General features: G+C 40.7%; 1 protein-coding gene across 4 annotated transcripts in view; it reads right to left on the bottom strand.

The window, feature by feature from the left end:
• The window catches only part of aplp1 (amyloid beta (A4) precursor-like protein 1), a 35,778-nt gene extending 16,416 nt beyond the window's left edge, over positions 1-19,362 (bottom strand). For 2 of the 4 annotated variants that reach the window (XM_038712504.1, XM_038712505.1), the window contains exons 1-2: positions 19,076-19,362; positions 591-770 (exon numbers count right to left, since the gene is read on the bottom strand). In XM_038712504.1, coding sequence (XP_038568432.1) covers positions 591-770; positions 19,076-19,141 — 246 coding nt within the window. In that variant the 5' untranslated portion in view covers positions 19,142-19,362. Of the gene's footprint in view, positions 1-590; positions 771-7,640; positions 7,739-19,075 lie in introns of those variants that run through there. The other 2 variants (XM_038712503.1, XM_038712507.1) reach the window with 2 other exon arrangements.
• Positions 19,363-20,747: the final 1,385 nt, after the last annotated feature.

The following is a 20,747-nucleotide window of genomic DNA, read 5'->3' as shown; positions in this document are numbered from 1 at the left end:
ATGCACATTAAAATGCTTCCTTCACAAATGTCAAGGGGGAAAAAAAGGACAGCTTTTGTGTAAAGGCCATCACAGATGCATAACGTGTATTCAGCCTCATGGCTGCTGCTATCTGTAGCGGCTATGTCTACTGACCTCCAGGTGGCGCTTGGTTGCCTTTACTTCACATTAACATCTAAAGGAGGAGTGTGTGGTGAGTATGTGTAACACTGATTACCTTACAGTAGATGTTAAAGAGTACACATATCACAAGAGGTGGAAAAGTGGATGGTGGCACAAATGAAATATTGAAATATTCCAACAGGTCACCATCACTTCACTATATATGGTTAAATATATAGATTTATAGGACAGGTGTTAGACAAACCAAATTAGAGAAAAAGAATATAAAATTTTACTTGATTTTCCTACATCTTCTAAGTGTCTTGTTGATTTCATAACACATTCTTTCAAAATCAGCTCTGGACTACTTTTGCCATTAAGGGTGATTCTGATTTTGATAATGCTGCTGTTATAAGTATTGATCCAGACTGGTTTTCATTACAGTTGTTCTCATTATGTTATTGCCCTTGCATGGTTCAGAGCCCTACCTCCTGACAGTAGGACAGGATTTCGCCTGGTTCTTTGAAGCAGCCCTGGCGGCCCTGAGGATCCGGCTCCCACTGGCCCGTCTGTAGGTTCATGTGCAGTAGCTGACGGCCACAGAACATGGCAATCTGCGGCTCTGCCACCTGGGGGCCTGGCCCGTTCACCTCAGTCATGGCCAGAGCCTAGAGAGCAAAGGGGAGGGGGAGACACATGAGAGGTGAGGAGGAGTCGATACAAACATAGTGGCACATAATAATGTGTTTGAAGCTGATCCAGGGTGGGTAGACCACAGATAATTCCTAAATGCACTCCAGCACTATCCAACATTAGACCAAGAGTGTAAGCCAGGGAGAGAGAAAGATCGAAACAGAGAAGTGAAGATGTAGATGAAGGAAGCGGAAGTTAATGCACAGAACTGAGTGGACACTGCGAACTTTCGGCGAATATGGGCAAGCCTAAAATTCAGGAAAGATCCATGGAAGACTCCCTGTTGAAGTGACTGTGAAGTAAATCACAAGAAAAGCCAATTAAAAATCTAACTTATCGACCGGTGATCTATGCTGCCTGTTTGCTGACAGCAGACAAAAGAAGGAATGGCTGGTGAATGAAGAGGAAAGTGTACAGCAAAAATATACAAGGATATGTAAAAACCTGTTCCCCCTTCCCTCCCCTCTTCCAGAGGCCTTCTAGGATGTTGTTATTGATCATGGGATATGTTGCTTCTGCCTGGGGGAAGGCTCAGGGGACCCCAGATAGAGGAACAAACAGCAGCTAGGGCTGGGAGTCATGTGTTAATACAAGCTCATTGACCGATGGGCCACTTCACTACATTAACACACAGCACGGAGACAGGGAGGAATAAGGGGGGGGGGGGTTAGGTAGGGAGGAAAAAAAACTCTATAAAGAGCACAGACAAGGACATTAACAGACAAAACAGATTTTACAGAACACACGGCAGCAGCCCTCAAGAATTATGAGAAAGCACAAAAGTATATCATGTTCCACTGGATGCCTGAGTCATCTCTGGTGCAGAAATCAGTTGTTTACCAGAGACGTGCACGCAGACTCCAGCAGGTCACTTAAGTAAAAGGCGTGGGTTTGATAGTGCATCATTTGACAGTAACAATCATGGTGGAGAACATGCCATAATGTTTACTGTCCAACCCTGAAACTCATCAAAAAGGCATCCCGTGCCCTAGAGCCTATGTATAGCTCATATCCTTTCATCTGCGTTGACAGACAGAGAGACAGACCTACTGACGAAAGACAAGTGACGCTGAGCCAATTAGAAGGAAGTTGCCCAAAGGGGAAGAAATGGAGGAGAAAAAATATGGGAGAGTGACGCCTGATCAAAGGGAAGCCCTGCTTTGGCCGACCGGAGCTCAAGTGTTTGAAGTCCTAATTAAAATTCATACAGAATAAAATAAATATATAAAACCCCTTTGAGTAAATGCACAATAAATATAATAAGCCCTGAGAAGTCTGTGCATTATAATTATGCTAAGAGGAGTTTGTGTTTCTACATGTCCTAGCAGATTTCTAACAAATTATGGATTGACTTTTCATTACTGCTGACCATTTCCCAAAGCGTAGCAGGGTTTTTTAAATTTACAGTTTTTTCAATTTGTTTCAATATTATTTCAATATCTATTAGCAGAGGCTTAAAAAGTTGCTTAAGACAGTTAGTCCATCATAGTGAACATCATCTTTTTTTCTAAACCACGCTCATGGGCTATTAACATAATGCTTGGTTTATATGTTTTCTAAAGTTGTCATTATGTGGTAGTTGGTGCGAAAGTCTGCCACATGCTACAGTAGAGATTCAAAAAATTGTCATTTCTGCTTTTTAAAAAAATGCTGTCATCTTCTTCTCTGTGATCGTTTACCCAACTCAAGCAAGTTTCAAATCCCTTGTTAAGGTTAGAGTCAACAAATGTTTAACTTGTTTCACACTAGTTTTACAGTATGTTCCACTAGAATGGGTCTATTTCTAGTAGGTTATTTCTTATTTCACCATTTTAATTCTACTTAATTCTCTACCTTATTTTAGTGTTTACTCACTACTAATGCAAACACATGGGCTTGCCTTTTCTGATTCTCCCTCCCTGTATGTGCCTGTTCTGTTGACTTTCCCCATCAGCAGAATGTTTTATAAAGGTGCCGAAAAGACACAGAACTTGTCTTTTGAATTGTTCCACCCTCGATTCTGTTTTGACATTTCCGCATGTGGAGGAGGCTTGTGAATGATGTAGCTTATTTAATGATCAAAACCAACGTGGTACCAGATGACATCTGCTCTGGTGTTATCGGTGTTCACTGCTTTACCTCGTCCATGCTTGTAAACTATCCACCATGTCTGTGTCTTGTCACGTAAAACCAGATTACATCTCTCTCTGTGTTTCTCTGCAAAATGCTAAAATGGGTTGCCAAATATACTTTGGCGGCCATTAATATACCTGGGCGGCCCACCCAACTAAAGTCTATGTGGGAAAACACTGGTTATTGACTGTGCTGAACTGCACTTTTTTTATTGGTTAAGTGTACTGTTGGATAAGCACAAGAAAACACTGAAGCTGCAGAAACAGTCTGTCTAGGGTAGCTGCTGAGCTAATGTCTAAATAGATATATCTCTTTGACTAAGGGAAGGTCAGTGCCACAAAGAAAAGAAAAAAAGGAAAAATACTTCCGGATATTTGAGAAGATAACCTGGCAGCTCCCCCTGGTCCAGCTCTCTCTTTCTGCCTGCTCTCCACTACTGCACTTGCAGAAAATCAATGCTGAGCGACTGCAACTGTATCGCCACATTCCCCCCAATCAATAGCAGTCCATCAGGAGCCTGGGCCCTGACCTCCAGCATGGCAAGGCAGCACATCCAATCTCCAGCCTGATCTGGGACCAGATTAGATCTCCCTCTTGTGATGACCCCTAATAAGAAATACTGTTTAAAGATGTACAGTTATGTTGGTCTGTTCCTCCACAGGAGCAGAAGACCTGCTTGTTTTTGACCCAGTTTGGAATATGATCACTCTTCCTCCATGCACCGGTCGCCACTACAGACAGTCACTGCGACAGCATCACATAATCATCACTCGTGGGCTGACATCACGTAGACCCACTCTACTCTGCTGTGTGAATGCTGTTGTGGGTGTTTCATTGTACTGTGTCACTGTATTCTCACAGAAATTGCTATCGTCAGTATGATTCAGTCTTTTTTGTTCTTGGTGAAAAATGGTTAGGAAGCATCAGCTGCTGGATAGAAATGCATTTTGTGGTATTGGACATCTTTCTTTACAAAGTGTATGTAGATTTGGTCAAACTTTGGACTGGATTTTTTGTCTAACACTGACTTTGGAAATCATTTATATGCAATATTAGGGAGTGTGAGAAACATCTGGAAAAACTGTGCTTGAACCCATGTGCATGACCACAGAAGCTTGGTTTCATTCCAGTGAAAGTTGTTGTTGACTAGTCTAAAACATAGTGTTTTCATTTTCTTTGCTTATTTGATCAGTTTAAGTCACATGAAACTGTAATTACTGTAACACACTAAATTGTTTGGCTTTTAAAATAGAGCCAGACAATTGCATGGCTCCATGGGCAGCAAAGTCATTCAACCGTTAGGTACATCACAGAGCTGCTAAAACGGCCGTAGACAACATATATTCAGTGTTACTGAGCATTATTTGAAAATGTGCTGAACATTTTTTTTATATTGTTCTTAAGTTAACCAAAGCAGGTATAAAAACATGTTGTATTCACTAGATATGGATTAAATAGGCACAGACAACAGTCCTCTGTTGTGAAGGATTAGGTTTTCATTCACAGCTAAAAATAGCTTTTTCTACCAGTGAATGAATCACATTCTTATGCCTTGATAAAGCTGTTCTGTCCATGTTTTATACTTACAATTTTTAGCTGTAATTCTCTCTGGACCGACAAACATGCATTCAATGATTTTCGGTACGCAATTTCCATTTTGATGCCAATCAGACTTCAGAGTGTTAAAACTCTTATGGCATGAGACCGGCAGTATAAGTATTTTTTAACCTTTCCAGTCAGGAGCTGTGGCACACTGATCCAGTTGGCTTCACAATCTGTCAACAATTATGCTTTTTCTCTAGTAAAGGACAGGCTGCAGAGACATTCTCCATATCTCAGTGAGAAAATACAGTAACTTACTGTAGCATCTCTGTACAGTACAGTCTACAAGCATGGAAAGGGCGGGGGGTTCAGAGGTTGGCAAGGCAGTGCTGTTCAACCATCCCGAGTCCCACATATCATGTCCTAGTGCTGATGTGGCTGAACAGGCATACAGCCCAGATGCGTGACAGCTCCCCACTGCAGAGTATGCTGCTGCATCATTAATAGCAGCCTGGTGGTATTAAGCATCGATAGGCTTTCTGCCTTTTCTCTTTTGCTTCTTCATAGCCGCTGCATACTGACTGTCCTGCTTCACTTTGTAATCGCATGTGTACTTCCACAGTCACCATTACAGAAAGCACCACAAGTAAACCAAGCCATACCACAGAGACAAGAACACAATGTGCACTGGACCAAGTTGAGGAACAGCTCATGCACATATAAAAATGGTTAATTCTAGTAGAATTATGTGGCAGCACCCAAAATAGGAGCCTACAAAGATGTTATCTTGCAACATAAATACTTCTGTCAGTCAAGGCTGAGTTTGGGCCAGGGCAGTACATTTACATGTTCCTCCAGCATCTCCCATCCTGTTCTAATTAAATTTTTAGCACCTGTTCCACCCTTATGTTGCAGGATGACTTCATCCTCTGTAATGATGCAATCCCCTGGCCCTGGCAGGCAAGCCAGAGCAGTAGAAGCAGAGCGGAGGAGCCCACCCATCATTTGTCACCTTTTACAATAGGGATGCACTGAAATGAAACAAGTACATTCACATTTTTGTCTTTTTTTTTTACCACTGCATAAATTAAATAGTCAAAATGTGCTTTTTACTTGTTCATATGTTAAGTGAAGCAGCTTTTTACTGTTTTTAAAGCAGCATATAACTCAACTGAGAATACACTATCTACTAAATAAACATACTCTCTGGTCAGGGATGAATTCTAAGCAGCATGTTTTCCCCCTGATGACTAACTAGAGACATCAGACCCCTGATGAGCTAATCCATACTTAGCAGCATCTAACCAAAATACACCATGTGGTGACAATGTAATCAAAGAACCATACATTACAAACACTAAACAACGTGTACATTTTTTTTTGTTAGTTTATCTGGGTCTATGACAACTGTCTTTCTATTTTGTTGCGATTTGACATTCTGAAACTGTGTATTCTAATAATGCCATGGAATAAGACTTAGCTACCAGGCATAAACTGGAGAGTTACGAAATTACAGCAGGGGTTCTGGCACACCTTCGCCTACTTGCAAGGTGCATGGAGAAGGGGAGCGGTCTTAGAGTATCAAAGCTCCAGGCAGTTGTACTTTATTGTTCTCAACTCAAGTGTTGCTGGAGTTTACTGTGTATACTTATCTACATAAAAATTAGTTACTATTAAATCTATCTGCAGTGAGCTCTATGTCATTTCTGGTCTGAAAAGCCTGGTTAGCTAAGATTGCTCTTAGTTGGTGTAACATTGTGGACTGGCCAATTGCCATTACTCATGTAGCGAACACACCCACGTACAAATAGGACTCATCGATGCATAACCCATGCATGTATGAAACACACACACACACACACACACACACACACACACACACACACAAATACAAACAGGCCTTCCTTTGCATGTCTTTGTGCTTCTCTACAGCACAGATGGCTGAATAGTGGGTGTCATCCTGCTCTCTGGGCCACTCCTTCACTCTTTCTCTGTATTCCCCTCTCTTCGCTCCCTCCGCCTTCTCTCAAGGCTGAGCTCGATCCACCCCAGCCGCCCTATCCTTGATATCTCTCTTGTCTCCCTCTCCCTCCCTAACAGCTTTCACACAATGCCTGACACTCTGCTGTTTGGCCTCTCTCCCCAGACCAGTGCTAAATGGCCAGATAGATTTGGAAGCATTCATCACCGTAATCATGTTGCTTAATTATTCATAGGCTCCATCAGGCCTTTTCCTGGTGTGGCATGTACTTATTAGAGAGTAGCAACATTAGTCTGCCAGACTCTCGTGGTGCAGAGGGGACAAAGGAGGATAGAGCAGGTTAGCCCTGCACATTGACACTCATGATTATACATCTCTGACTAATGGCTACTTGAAGCCATTAATTTTGTATTCAGAAGAGAAAGACGAGAGGAGTGGAAAATATTGCATTGTGTTTTATGTATTGCTCTATAGCTTCTTACTGTAAACCACATATAGCTGTACAGTTTCTTATTAAATACTAAACTGGATGCCTCATTTCAATACATGATTGCCAACCATTATAACAGAGGCTTTTGGTTGCAAAGATGCGCAAACATCACAGTCTTCTCTAAATCAAGCTTCATCAGTCCAGATTACAGCGGTCCAGCCTCCAGCTGGGCACACTGGGAACAGATGGCCCCATAATCACCAGGGTTCATCTAGATCTGAAACAGCAGCCAAAACCAGCTCCCAGTACTTGATTTAATTTCAAGTATATCTTAAAATACAGGATATGTCAGATGGCATCACTGCAAGAGACTCCATAGATCTGGAGGCTGAAAGTTTGTGGTTATTTAGGACTGGAGTTTGTTATTCAGAGCTGTGCCTACTGGGGTCTGTATAAGTGTGGCATATCCTTTCTAAAGGTTTTAGCCTATATCTTCCCAAATTTTAATCTACAGACTGCTGCAGCTGGGGAATAGGAAAGAGACTGATTCCTATTTTCTGTTAAGGTCGCTAATGCCTCCTGGAATCACATGAAATCAGTTGGATAACGATTTGCCTGATGTACAAAAACACTATGGGATTCAACAGAAGCCCCATACCAACAAGAACAAAGACTTCACCTTTCCCAGCTAGCACTCACATGACTCATGATAAATACTTTGTTCAGACATATCCTGCTTCACTCTTTGTCTTTATAATATACACTCCATAACGTACATACCTGAACTTTACATCCATTGTGCAGGCAATATTGTTCCAGATATGTTTCCTATGACCTTTTGTTTTTTTGTTGTTGTTTTTTACATCCTGCCTTTCAGCGGCATCTGTGGTAAAACTTGTCAAAAATATCTAGTGCAATCAGAAGAACAAAACAGGAAACTCCCACAGACATAAGACAGATTTCATGTGTGGTGTTCCCAGTTCTATGGAAAGGCTGCATTAAGCAATATTCAGAATGAGACAAGTGATTGTGATACTTGGTTGCATAGAGTAGGCTGAACTTTTACGCATGTTGCCTCTCTCTTCCACCCACATTTCAACAAATGCTTCTTCTGAGTCATGCACCATAATGACGCCACACTGTGCATGTTTTATCTCCAGAAAAAGACAAAAATACAAAGCATCGTTTGTCATTTTCACAATCCTCCCTATGCCACCGCCTCCTGCAGATATGTGGGAGACAACTGCTTAATAATGTTTCATAAATCCAGCTAGAAAAACGGAGAGTCCGAAAAACATCAAATGCTTGCGACATTCAGCTTCTTCCACAGCCAAACTGAAATGATTTCGTCTTCTGGTAGAATTGCTGATGAATTTCAGCTGTTACATAACAGTGCTGAACCTCTTTCACAGTTAAGCAACACAACATGGGAATGCCAACATGTTAATGCCAAACACTGTGCGCCTGCAGATATCATTTCAAGCTGAAGAGCTACCTCGGGGGATTGAAGGAATCAAAGGCTTAGCAGAGATTTGAGCACTGCAGGTCCATCTGAAACATCCTAATGTCAACACAATTGACACAGAAACTGGGATTTTCAGCAGGCAGATTGGGATTGACACAATGCAAACAAGGTCTACAAATCTGAATTTATATGGTAAATACATTCAAAAGGCTTGAGTCCTATCTGGGACTCAAAGGTAAAAAATTTTATTAGCACGACCATGTTGTACATTGTCACAGCTAAAATGTATTAAACACTAAACAGGCTACTATTGCCTTTCCTTCCACAGTAAAACAGCATATTTTAATGACATAAAAATGCGTAATTACCACAACCGAGACCACAACAGGACAAGAACTGTATTGAATTTCTTTTTTGCTTGCTTTCAGTGTTATAAAAAGCGTCCCCCGTTTAAATGACTGATAGACTGGCTTTGTGCTGGATCTGTGAAATTGGTAATCTATCCTGGAACTAAATCCAATTTAGTTAAATTTTCTATTTCAAGAGAAGGACATATATACAAATTATCTTTATTTAGAATGAGGTGTACTTTTTTGTAAGGGAGACGAGACTGGAGGTCTTAAAGCAACAACATAATGCCCTTGAGCGTGTTTTAAGTAGATTTAGGCAATCTCAAGGCCTAAATGAGGGCATGTTTTGGTTAAAAGACTATAATAATTGATCCACTTAAGGACAGACCGTTTTTCTACGGTCTCCCTGACAAACAGCAGGCAGCCAGCCAGCATCAGTAAGATCTGACACTTCCTTTTGCTTCCTTCTTATCTCACACTGGGTCTTTGCTGCCTCTCGTGCCCTCACTCTGCCTTTGACTCAGTTGTCTTTGTAGCCGATCTGTACTGAAGTCTTTCTTCCTGGGTATTCTCCTTTGGAACTGCATGTCATCTTTCCCGAGTTCTACTTTTACTTTCTTGTCACTTCATGCACTTTTTGAGTTTTGCAAATTGTTGGTACGTGTCTCCTACAGATCCTTCTATACTGCATCTTGTGCTTGAGTGTTTTCTTGAAACTTACAGCAATTTGAAGTAACACAACTCACTCTGAAACACATTCAATTGCTTTAGAAGTGAAACCTTTAAGTCATTTTAAATATCTGTCTGTCAAGTTTATTTTCTTTTCAGGAGTCCTTCGGCACATGGATGCATTTCATCAATGTGTGTATGTGAAGTATGATGACCTATGATGCTCTCTGCTTTACTTTAATTAATAATCTCCTCTGTCTTGTTTCTGTTGTATGTGTATCCTATTTCTTGCTTTTTGTGATAATAATTAATTGAGTCTTTTAAATTGAAGCATGTCAAATAAATAAAACTATGCTGAACTGAATGTATAGTGCCAGAGGAAGGGGGCGAATTGAAAGGGAAAAGGGGTTAAAACATTCATATCTCTCTTTCCCCCAGTCTCTTATATATGCACATATACAATTCTCATCACATCGTGCCAGCTCTCCTGGGAGCCCATCTAGCAGATGCATCTTATGGAAATGAGGCTTTGAGGTTATATGTATAAGTTGTGTGAGCCTCAAAAGAGAACGTGAGGCAGAGGAAGAGTAGTGTGGTCGTTGTGTTTATTTATTAATATTATTATTGTGTGCATTTGTTGTGGGGATGTGACCAGAAAGCTAAAGGCAATTACTGATATTTTTATTAGTGGTGGAGACTCCAGATCCATACCACATGCAATACATTATACACCATGTTATATACATAATGGTATTTGTATATAACATTTAACTCAACTTCACAAAATGCTGTGTCATTGGTTTAATTCAGAGGCATGTGGTATCACCCCAGTGGGAACAAATTGGTCTTAAACTCCCAGTGAGAGGTCAGAATGTACAACTGATAAAAGAGCCCAGCATGGCCAGTTTTAACCTAGCAAACTGCAAAGACATATTGAGGGGATGACCTCTTCCCAGGCTCTCAGGCAGTATATTGCCCTGCACAGTCTCTGTGGCCTATTGTTCGTGGTAATGAGGTGCTCTGTTAATGAACAGCAGGAAAAACAGCTAATGTTGTTCCGTTGGGGCCAGCTAGCCACTTGTACAAAGCAAAAAAAGACACGGTTCTGATTTAATAAAGACAAACTTGAGGAAACAGAGATGGTGTCGCTTTCCCACATTTAACATCAGCTTCCGCTCACATGCTGTCCTCTTCATCTGTCTCACTTGTTCCCATTGAACCCGTAAACACACATTTTTTTTAAAGCCCTCTCCTCATCGTTCTCCCTCTCAGCATCACTTGGCCGCTGAGGGTGGTTGCCATGGTAACACCACCCACAGGAGCCGGCTACCTTCCCTGTTACCGTAGCAACTGGTTCCCCACAGAATTTCAAGCATGTCTCTCTATCGCTCTCTCACATGAAAGAGTCCCCATACGTTTGGTTCGACTTTCTATCTGCGGCAGGTCGCTGATCGCTGGCTTAATGGTTGGTTAGCTTTCCTGACCACTCTCTGTTGGTTGTTTACAAGCCATTTAAATTACTTATACAATACTGGGCCCTGTTGAATTGGGCTTTTTGTTTCTCTTCCGTGCGACTAAAAACTTAAATGTTTACCCTATAATACATAGAAATGTTTCTACTTTGCCAGTAATGTTTAATTATATAGTAATGCAAATGACAAATTAACTAAAGGAATAATAACTTTATCAGATCTATTATAATACAACTGAAATTCAATGATTTTATCAATTAATAATAAATAGCCATTTATCAAGCAAAATGGCAAAACTTGCTGGTTTTAGCTTCTTAACTTTAAAGATTTGCAACTTTTTCTATGTTTTATATATTGGATTTGTCAGACAAATCAAAGTATTTTAAATCAATACCTTGAGATCTGGTAAAATGTAATGGGAATTATTCAAGAATAAAATTATTAGTTGCAGACATAAATATAACATCACATAACACACCAATGTTCCTGCATTAACATTAATATATATTTATATACATATATAATAAATATACAAAAACACAGACACACCTGCACGCTGTTAATACAATATACCCTGTTAAGCAATATAGTATTGACTAATAGTAAACCCCTATATTGACAGCATTATACTGTATTCTTTTTGATGACCCCACTTTTGCTTACTAGTTGCCGTTGCTAAATCTCAATATTGTGAATCAGTAGCTGACTTAATGATTCGTCACGTCGCTCTGATTCCTCTGGTACAGCGGCAAACAGCCTGCATGTTCCAACACAATTGATTATCTTTCAATTTTGCTTCAAATGTCTGTATTTCCAAGACTTACTTCAAGCATGCTTATACTTATATTACAAAAGATGGGATATGTACAAATATGAATAACATGATTATCATAGAGTCAGTCAATGAAGATCACCAGAAGAGAAATCACCTCACCTTAAGGTAGCTTAAGCAGCATTGTGGTGCAACTGCTGTTCTAGCCAGTGCTTTACACAAATGCTAATTTTAAAAGGCACTGCACTAATAACAATATAAAGTTATTTATCATCTTCCCTTGTAGCGTTTCCATTAGCACTAGAAAGCACAGTCTGACAAACCCACTGGCAAGTAATAATAATGACATCTGAGATCATGTAGAACTGACATGTCCTGTTGCTTTAGCCATCTCAGTGTTATTTTAGACCGGGCCACTCTGGTGAGATAATGTGTGCTGGCTGTGCAGTCTGCCAGTCTGTGCTGCAGAATCACTCAGTAGATTAAATATTAGTGTTATCTCATTTCCTCAGGCCATAAAGTCTCCACAGACTGTCCAACTGAAGGGAAAATGGCTTAATCATTGAGACAATCTGTACAAAAGACCCCTCACCGGAACCTCCATTTGTTCTTGGTACTTTTATTACATTCTTTTTCCAAGCCACTTCTAGACTCATGAGAAGTATCCAATTTGTCAGATGAGCTTCAGCGAGTACTGGCTGTTAACTGGCACAGCTTGGCCTTGGCGAACATAATGACTCTGAGCTGAGGAAAGAATGAAATACTGTTTGTCTCTCCCCATCACTGGCTGAGTCCTAATGTTGATGATTAACAGCAACCACAGCAGCACCTGAGTCTCTCTGTCATCTATAGCTGTTTGTAGCACCAGTTTTGTTGTTTACAGAAGGCATACCATCTGTGTATACTGTATTAAATAGAGGCAGTCAATTGCAGAGAATCTTTGGGTTGCTGAATACTGAGCATCGAGTCAAATACTGTGGGAACATTTTGTCTTGAGGGAAGGGAGGGCATGTTTGAGACTCCTCTGCAGTAAGTGCACACTCCTCTACAATAACTTCCATCCTAAAACACATTAACACTAGTAAATAAACAACCGCTAGCAATGATTTTGGTTGCCATATCTGGAAAAAAAACAAAAAAACAAAACTGTACAGATTGAATATCCAATTTTCAATAGCAAGCTAACTTTACTGTTTGTTCACAAACCTCACAGCTGAATGCAACAAGTTCACACCAGCTGTCTGGGCATTGTCAGCATTCTGGGAAATGCAGGAAATCACTAAAAGATCCTTTGATGGCATGCACTAAGGGAAAATGGGTACAACAACAGGCAAGTTACAACACAAGCCTCACAAAACAACTCCTGGAATGTGTTGAACCGAATTGATTGGTTCATTGGTAGTAAGAATATCTGATGGTAAAACATTTAAGTGCTCTAGTAAGGTGTAGTGAGAATAGAGAACCAGTAGATGCAAATGAAGACTGGCAGAGTCAGATGTCTGAAAGTATCAAGAATGAAGGAAAAAATGAAAGACTTGTAAAGTGCAGAAAACATAACAAAACGAAGGGTGAGTTTGGAGGATGAATTATTCAAGAACAATCACAAGGAAAGTAAAAAGATGTCACTGGCCACTGAAGGCTGCTGAGGCAGATGGAGAAGCAGTGTCTGGGAGAGTGGGTAGGGGAGGGGTAATGAGTGCCTTTGGGATGTGGCAGTGGGAGAGAAAGAGAGGCTGGGGCAGAGACAGAGAGGAGGGATAAGGGGGCGGAGGCTAGTAGCAGACAGACGTGGGGATTTTCTTTTGTGCTCTGTAAAGTGAGGCTAGGGAGTGGACCTTGAGGGCAGGGAAGGGTGAGGGGTATATAAAAACCAGGTAGCATGAAGAGAGAGGACTGGCTTCGGAGCGTTGAGAGGGTGCGTGACAAGTGCCAAAGCCCCGTCGACAAACGAAAGCCCAGACCTTTCCACAACATTCAATAATTGATGCAGCTTCTGCAGTGTGCCATTTTTATAAAGCAGCAAGTGTGTGGTAAATGTGTGTGTGCTTATCTGTGAGTGTGTGACCTAATTGTGGGTGTGTGTACCAATCAATACCAGTTTACCTTTGTTACTTTTGGATTATGTGTCGGAGATTAGCTTTTAGTCATTCTGACAGAGCTGTATGTTTTGTAGCCAATGTGGCGCAAATGATGGCAGAGCGAAAACGACCTGCCAAAAACTTTATCCGTTTCTCTCCAAAACAGCATCCAATGTTCTTCTGCAGAATGTCACTGGCCTGATCCGCAACCCCACACTCTCTGAAACCCTGCAGCCACGGCCGTTAAGGAAATGAGATTTGCAGTCCTGCTTTCATACAAGTCAGTGCCCCACTCTGGCCACAGTGTTTTTCTTACTTCTGCCCCCCTCCACCCCATCTCAATTCAAGGCCACCTGTGAATACATGTACATGACAGAGATGGATCTCTGTGCTCTCCCAGCAGCTTGGTCTCAGTAGCAATAGGGCTGGGTTCCTCCATTAGCATTCACTCCATCTTGCAACCCACATAACATTCTACATGCTCTACATCACTTTCTCCTCTTTCACCCTCATGCTCTCCGGTTCTGAAATCATCCGCCGTGCCAGGGCAATCCCCTCTCTCTCCACCAGCAATGTGTTTCCCTGCACTCTGTCTCTCTCCTCCTGAACATGGAGGACAAGCGTTATCGCTACACTGCAGATGTTTTTAAGAAGGGGCTCCTCTGAAACCTCCCACTGGCTGCGGCAGGACTAAACATCTCGCTTCGCCCAGGCATTAAAACTTCTCCGTAGAAATCCAGCCAATTAGGCTTACTGATATCTCTGCCCTGCAAGACTACGGAGCTGGATGTGATCAGGATGGCTACGCTATCCCTCTAGGTGACACTGAATAAACAAACCACAGTCGTCCCATGCGGGCTTCAGCTTTTACAGACACAGGTGCAAGCAATCATATTTGATCTGCAAATAGTCAAGGCTTGAAATACAAGTTACATTGGACATTCAGTATGTGGATGATGAAAGGTAAAGTAATCTTTGGGAAACTTATAGTTAATCTAAATTCTTTTTTATGCTATTCCCTGATTATGAGTAACTGTGCAGTCTGGCAAGCCTAAGAAATTAACTCATCAAATGTGCATTAGGTTATGCATGACAGGCTATAGAGATGACATGAAGTGATGAGGCTTGCAAGCAAACATTATTAAACTCTGAATTGGGAATTACTCAGTTTCCAACGGAGACGCATAATTTGAAATATTTCAGAAAGGCCAGAATACAAGATTAAATCATCGAAACCAGGATTTAGCTGAGCCTCCCTGAACCTATTGGGAGTGTGCCGTGCAAATGTGCAATTAATTTCAATTTATTTTCAGCAGAAAAGCTGGATGAACTCCATGCCCGGAGATACAAACACAATATGTATACTTTATTCATTTACAGCCTAGACACTCTACACTACTAACTCTCTAAACCACACAACGCTGAAAGGCCGGAAAATGCATTTATATCATTCATTAGTTTGTCACCTCCAGGCCAGGTGAAGGCACATTTACAGCGCTCCATCCCTCCGGTACAGTGTAGCTCTCATTTCACAATGACTCTGCAGGATTTAATCCAGGTCCTGTGTGTGTGCTGCAGTTGAAAAAACATTGGAAAGGAAGCCAGATACAGAGAACGGGGGGGGGGAACATGTGGCACAATAAAATGGTACGTTTTATGCCCACTGGCACATGGATATAGTAGAGAATAGCAAGCACACGGGAATCCATTAGTGGAACCCGATTATCTCTTGGCTCTGAAATTAATTAAGTGAGTGTAGGGCAGAATGGGTGTGTGTGTGAGAGAGATCTGGTTGTCCTAATCTTTTTTTTTCTTGTTTATTTTTTTTAAGCAAATCCTCTTGTGTTACTGCATTGAAAGGCAGATGGGGGTGGGAGGTGCATCAATCTGTATGGCTATATTCCAGCACAGGGTCTGAAATTGCTATTGGTGGGTATCTGGTGGTGGTGGGGGTTATACAGCAACTTTGTGACTCACCATTTTCATTTAATCTTTAGCCACATTAAAATGTGCTTCCTATCCTTCTGCTCTTTCCTTCCCTATTCTCTCCCTCCCTTTCCTCCCTTTATGCTTTATGCTTTCACAGACCTTCTATATTTCCTGAAACCGGTAGATACAGTAGGTCTGTCTCTGGGTCTGCCACAACTGTTGGGCTCGGGTTCACAATGCAGTCATTTGTCTTGATAAATACAGAACCAGATGACTAAAGCCGAGAACACCTGTAGTCCCTGGCCCTCGTTTTATCAAATATGGCTACACACGAGCACCATGATAGTATGACTGTTTTCTTAAATCCGATTTTCCTGTGTAGGGGCTGAGCTCCCTAGCTACAGTCTGGCTTTGTGTTTTGTTGATATGCGATTATACACAGCATTATTCTGATTCCCTAATGTTTGTGATCTTAAAGAGCAGGCATGGATGGTATGATGATACCAAAGGATAATATAATTTTGTCAACTGTTATTGGATATTATGCCAAACCATTTCTGCAGCTGTTTCTTTAACATCTCTTAGTCCACTGTAGGCAATGTTGCAAATCAATAAGCCAAACTTCTAAATGACAATATTGTATTTCTTATTTAAACATTTTGAATCAATGCAATGAGGTACTTCCAAGATTTACCAAAACAACCCATAAAGAGATTGTCCATTAACTAGATCATGATAGTGCTGATATAGATAAAATCCTCTGTAATGGTTTATGTAATTTCATATCTTAAGAGCTGAAACGGTTAGTTGCTTAATTAATTAAGAAATAATTGGCAACCATTTTGATAATCAAATACTCATTTGAGAATCTTTTTATGCAAAACTCAAAAACCTGACACCTTCCAGCTTCTCAAATATGAATTCTTACCATTTTCTGACAATAAACTAAATGCCCTTGGGGTCTTAGGTTGGACGAAACAAACTATCTAAATATATATATATTTCCTGACATTTTATAGATCCAACAGTTCATCAAATCATTGAGAAAATAATGGTTAGACATCAAAATTAACTGTTAATGAAAATAAGGAATTAGTTGCAGCCCTAATCACAACATCTACTGTGTGTGTATATATTGTGATATAATATGTTAACTTGAGAAATTGTTGTTATTGCTAATAAAATAACTAGTCAGGAATGTATATTTTTCAAAAAAAAAAAAACAGCAGATGAAATACCTGACTACGTAATCCATCACACTCATGTAAAAATCCTATTAAAATGTAATGCCATAAAGTAGTCCTGCTCATTGATTTGCAAAATTGACCTACTATGCACAAAGATGTATAAGGGATTGCTAACACGGTATAAATGGTATGGTCATCTCACATGTTATATTGTCCACATCTATATTATGAAAACTATAATGTAATTTACTGTGATATGTCATGCATATTGCCCACTTCTATTAAAGATAAAACTAACTCACATAAAGGCCACTGTCACACAAAACCAAACACATTTTATTTAATCCAAAAGTCCATGGATGCTAAGCTACATGATAGAATTTTACAGGCTGCCCATAAAGGTGGTTGTCATCTGTCATCTTGTCACCCTTTTATTTACTATTCAGTGTGTTAATTAGCTAAATACTTTAAAAGGTGCTGCGACAGCTAAGTGTTATTATATACAGCTGATATAAACCTGGGAAGCCATTACTGGATTTGACATTTGTGACAACCTGGCATCAGTGTGTCAGTCTAATCACAACACCAACAACATGGGATGATGCTGAATTTGTATGTTAGCTTAAAAGACTTCACTAATCCAGAACACTTACTGAAAATTAAATTTACAAATGTGATTATATTCTGATTGGACGTTATCCTGGTACACTAAAGTATAAAAGAGAGATCAAAACAAATTTGTTGAATTCACACATTTGAGCTGTATGAACGATGAGTAAATTATGGGAAGCTGACAGTTTTATTAGGACTAATACCACAGAGTAATCCAGCCAGTCAACCCTCTCACAGTGTAATCTTCAGCATAAACCTTCATGGGCAGGTCTCCTTATATGAAGCTAAAGCCTGTTCCTCAGCATAGCAGTAATCCCACTAAGGCTCTTAGAGAAGTGAAAATTATTTCAGAATGAAAGGAGAGGCTTTATGACTGTTACAAACTCACTGTGGGAAGATGGCTAATAAATAAACATCTCACCAATCCTCTTAGGGGGGAGACTGAACCAACAGTCAAGATGCCCCATATTCTAGCTCAGATACTATATCAGGAGCAGGAGGTTCATTCACTGATCATTTCCAGGTGGAAAAGTACGTTTGACTTGAGCCACAGCTCCAGCTGGGACATCATGACTCATCCTCCGTCTCCAAATTCACACGCACCTCCGACACCACCCTGCTCCTACACACGAGTGACCATGCTCCAACCTGAATCCATGCCCTCACTTCTATCGCAGGGTGGAGATGATGGATGACTGAAAAGTTATAGCGGAATAAAGGTCGAGTCCATCAAACTGTGCGTCTGCTGGAAGTCTTAAGGGGGAGGGGCAGCTCGTGGCCCATTGATCTGTCCTCTGTAGCCTACAAGAGACTTTCCCCATTTGCTCTCTGCCTATTGATGGAGACGGATGCCAATAGGATAACCCCGTATCACTCATTAGTACACTCCGTAACACACTGCATGGCCAATGATTTATCAAAGTCGGATGACCAGTTTATTAACATTGCATTTTCATGGCAAGATGAAACAAGATGATCCACAGGAAATCTGGCAATGGTTCATGCGCCACAGTGGTTTAAAATCCCGATTCTCACTGAAAGATTAAAATTTTTAGTTTTATAATCTATTCGGTGCTCTTTCATGAAATGTATCACAGAACAGCAACTGAATGACTCTATTCGGCTCAAGAGCTGCAGCACCACTCCTCTAAATGACGGATGCGAGCTAATTTCTACCTCTGACAAGGCCAGATGGGACGCAATGAGACGGGATTTGATATCCATCCCTCCACAGAGCGAAAGGCCTGTGTGACATTTTCCATGTCCGATACAGGCCCAGACTTGACGCAGCGAGCCAAATGCACTGTGCACCACATCTTTAAGAAGCCTCTTATATTTACGTCCTGAGTTTTAGCCACCTTATCGCAGCATACATAGGCTTTTGCAATTATAATCCTTTCACTATCACTGCGTTTTAGTTTTGTTTTTTGTGGTCGTTGCGTGTCATTACTCTTGTTGACATGGCACGGTTGCTCGAGGATGCATTTACAAATTAAACCTGCCCCAGATAAGAGTGCGTGTCAGCAATATGGGGATAGGAGTAACTGTATGCGTGGCATGTGTAATGTCGACATGGACATACGGCGTATTGTCAAAAAGTCACACCGACATTCAGCTAAACATAGGCTACAGCAGAAAAAAAATTCAGCGTTAGAAATGACTCAGATTGCGTCCTTCTTACCTCGACGTTTTCCCACACGCAGTAGGACAATACAGCCATCAATATAGGTATTGCGGTATGTCCCATTTTCTCGCCTTCTTTTGTCTCGTTTAATGACGAAGTTGCTACTCTAAAATAACTGACTCCAACATAGGCTGTCTGGTTACATCAGCTGAAGCGATGGACACTGCGTTCGTCGGCGCCTTCCTGCGATATCTCCTGCGTCTGCGTCCTGTTCGCTCTTGCCAATGGGCTCTCCAATGGTAGGCTGGGATTTTCTGTGGATGAAGTCTGTCAGAACCAAGCCCTGTTTCTGCGGGTATTTATCTCAGGCTTTACTCAAGGCGTCCTCGCTGTGGCTTAGTAAAGGGAGACATCTGGTGGTGATGGAGTGGGGATGCGCGGCAGGCTCGCATACTGAGTTTCTGCGTTAGTGTAAAAGGGAGAATCCACCTGAAATTACAAATAACGTTACCAGTTTTAATTTGTGAATTTATTAAATAGGTTTCACCTCAGGATAAACAGTAAACTGACTGTATGATGGTGTCATCTAGGGGAAAACGCTGGAGGTGCTTCATAGAGAATATAGCTCTTAAAGACTCCTTCCACACAAGTTTTAAGACATCTTGAATATCGTCGGATAAGGTTTCTCCACAACCTAACCATTACCTAGTTAGAACATCTTGAAACTACAATGACACCTTCACAACTTTTCAAAAGTTTAACTGCTTGAGTCAAGCAGTTAAACAGCTGCTTGACACAATATGTCTCAAGCTTTACTGGAAAGTCAGTTCTCAGTATCAAGCTTCAGGTTTTCACATCACACCATGTGACCACGATTAGCACCCATACTGGTTGTGATTTCACGTAATCGTGCTCATACTTAGATTTAAGGCGAGCTCAGATAAACCTTCCCCATTCCGCAAAATGAACATGAATAATTGAATCATCACCTCTTTAAAAACGTTTCAACAAATACATTATACACTTAATGATGGTGGAATTTATTGCAGGGTTGTTGTATCAGACTGCAGGAGCTTTAGTTATGTGTTCCCAGAGCTGTTATTTAGATATATTTTGATATCCTGTTTATATTTTGTTTTTTTTCATGTGAAATACTGGATACTTTAAAACCTCTTATAAGCCTTCCAAAGGAACAATCTGAGAGGGAAACTTCGACTTTAAACTGATCACAGCTCATGTCCACACTAAGGCCAAAACTAGTGATGATGAGTTTCAAGTAGACAGAAACCACTGCAATAGCAGATGAACAAATACACAGTGAGTGAAAAATAGCAACTCTTCTTCTGAAATCCGATGAAACACCCCTTTATTATGCAACATTTAGGAAACAGAGTGGCATTGGCTATTTTTGAGGCTGTATTTTATAGTGTTGCATTGTAATACATGTTTTTTACATTTATGTCAGTGGAGTGGAGAAACTGTCGTACAGCACACCAGGCTTCCACAGACACATAACAACTCTGGAGGGCATCTGAAATCTCCAAAAGGAGATATCCATCATTGTAGAGTAAATTAATGCACTTTTAAATTGTGTAAGCCGCTCTCATTATTAGAGCACTGAATAACAAATAAAGCTCAATTGATGCAAATATGAAACACCAAAGTATCAGGAAATGTACTTCATTACTTTGTGATTTAAAGTCCTTATATATACACAGTAGGCCTGCAT

This window comes from Micropterus salmoides, unplaced genomic scaffold (genome assembly GCF_014851395.1).
Source record: "Micropterus salmoides isolate LMB-PRFRI ecotype aquatic unplaced genomic scaffold, ASM1485139v1 Ms_hic_scaffold_11, whole genome shotgun sequence".
NCBI lineage: Eukaryota > Metazoa > Chordata > Actinopteri > Centrarchiformes > Centrarchidae > Micropterus > Micropterus salmoides.
The sequence above is the reverse complement of the archived record's forward strand: the minus strand, read 5'-3'. Positions and strand labels throughout refer to the sequence as shown.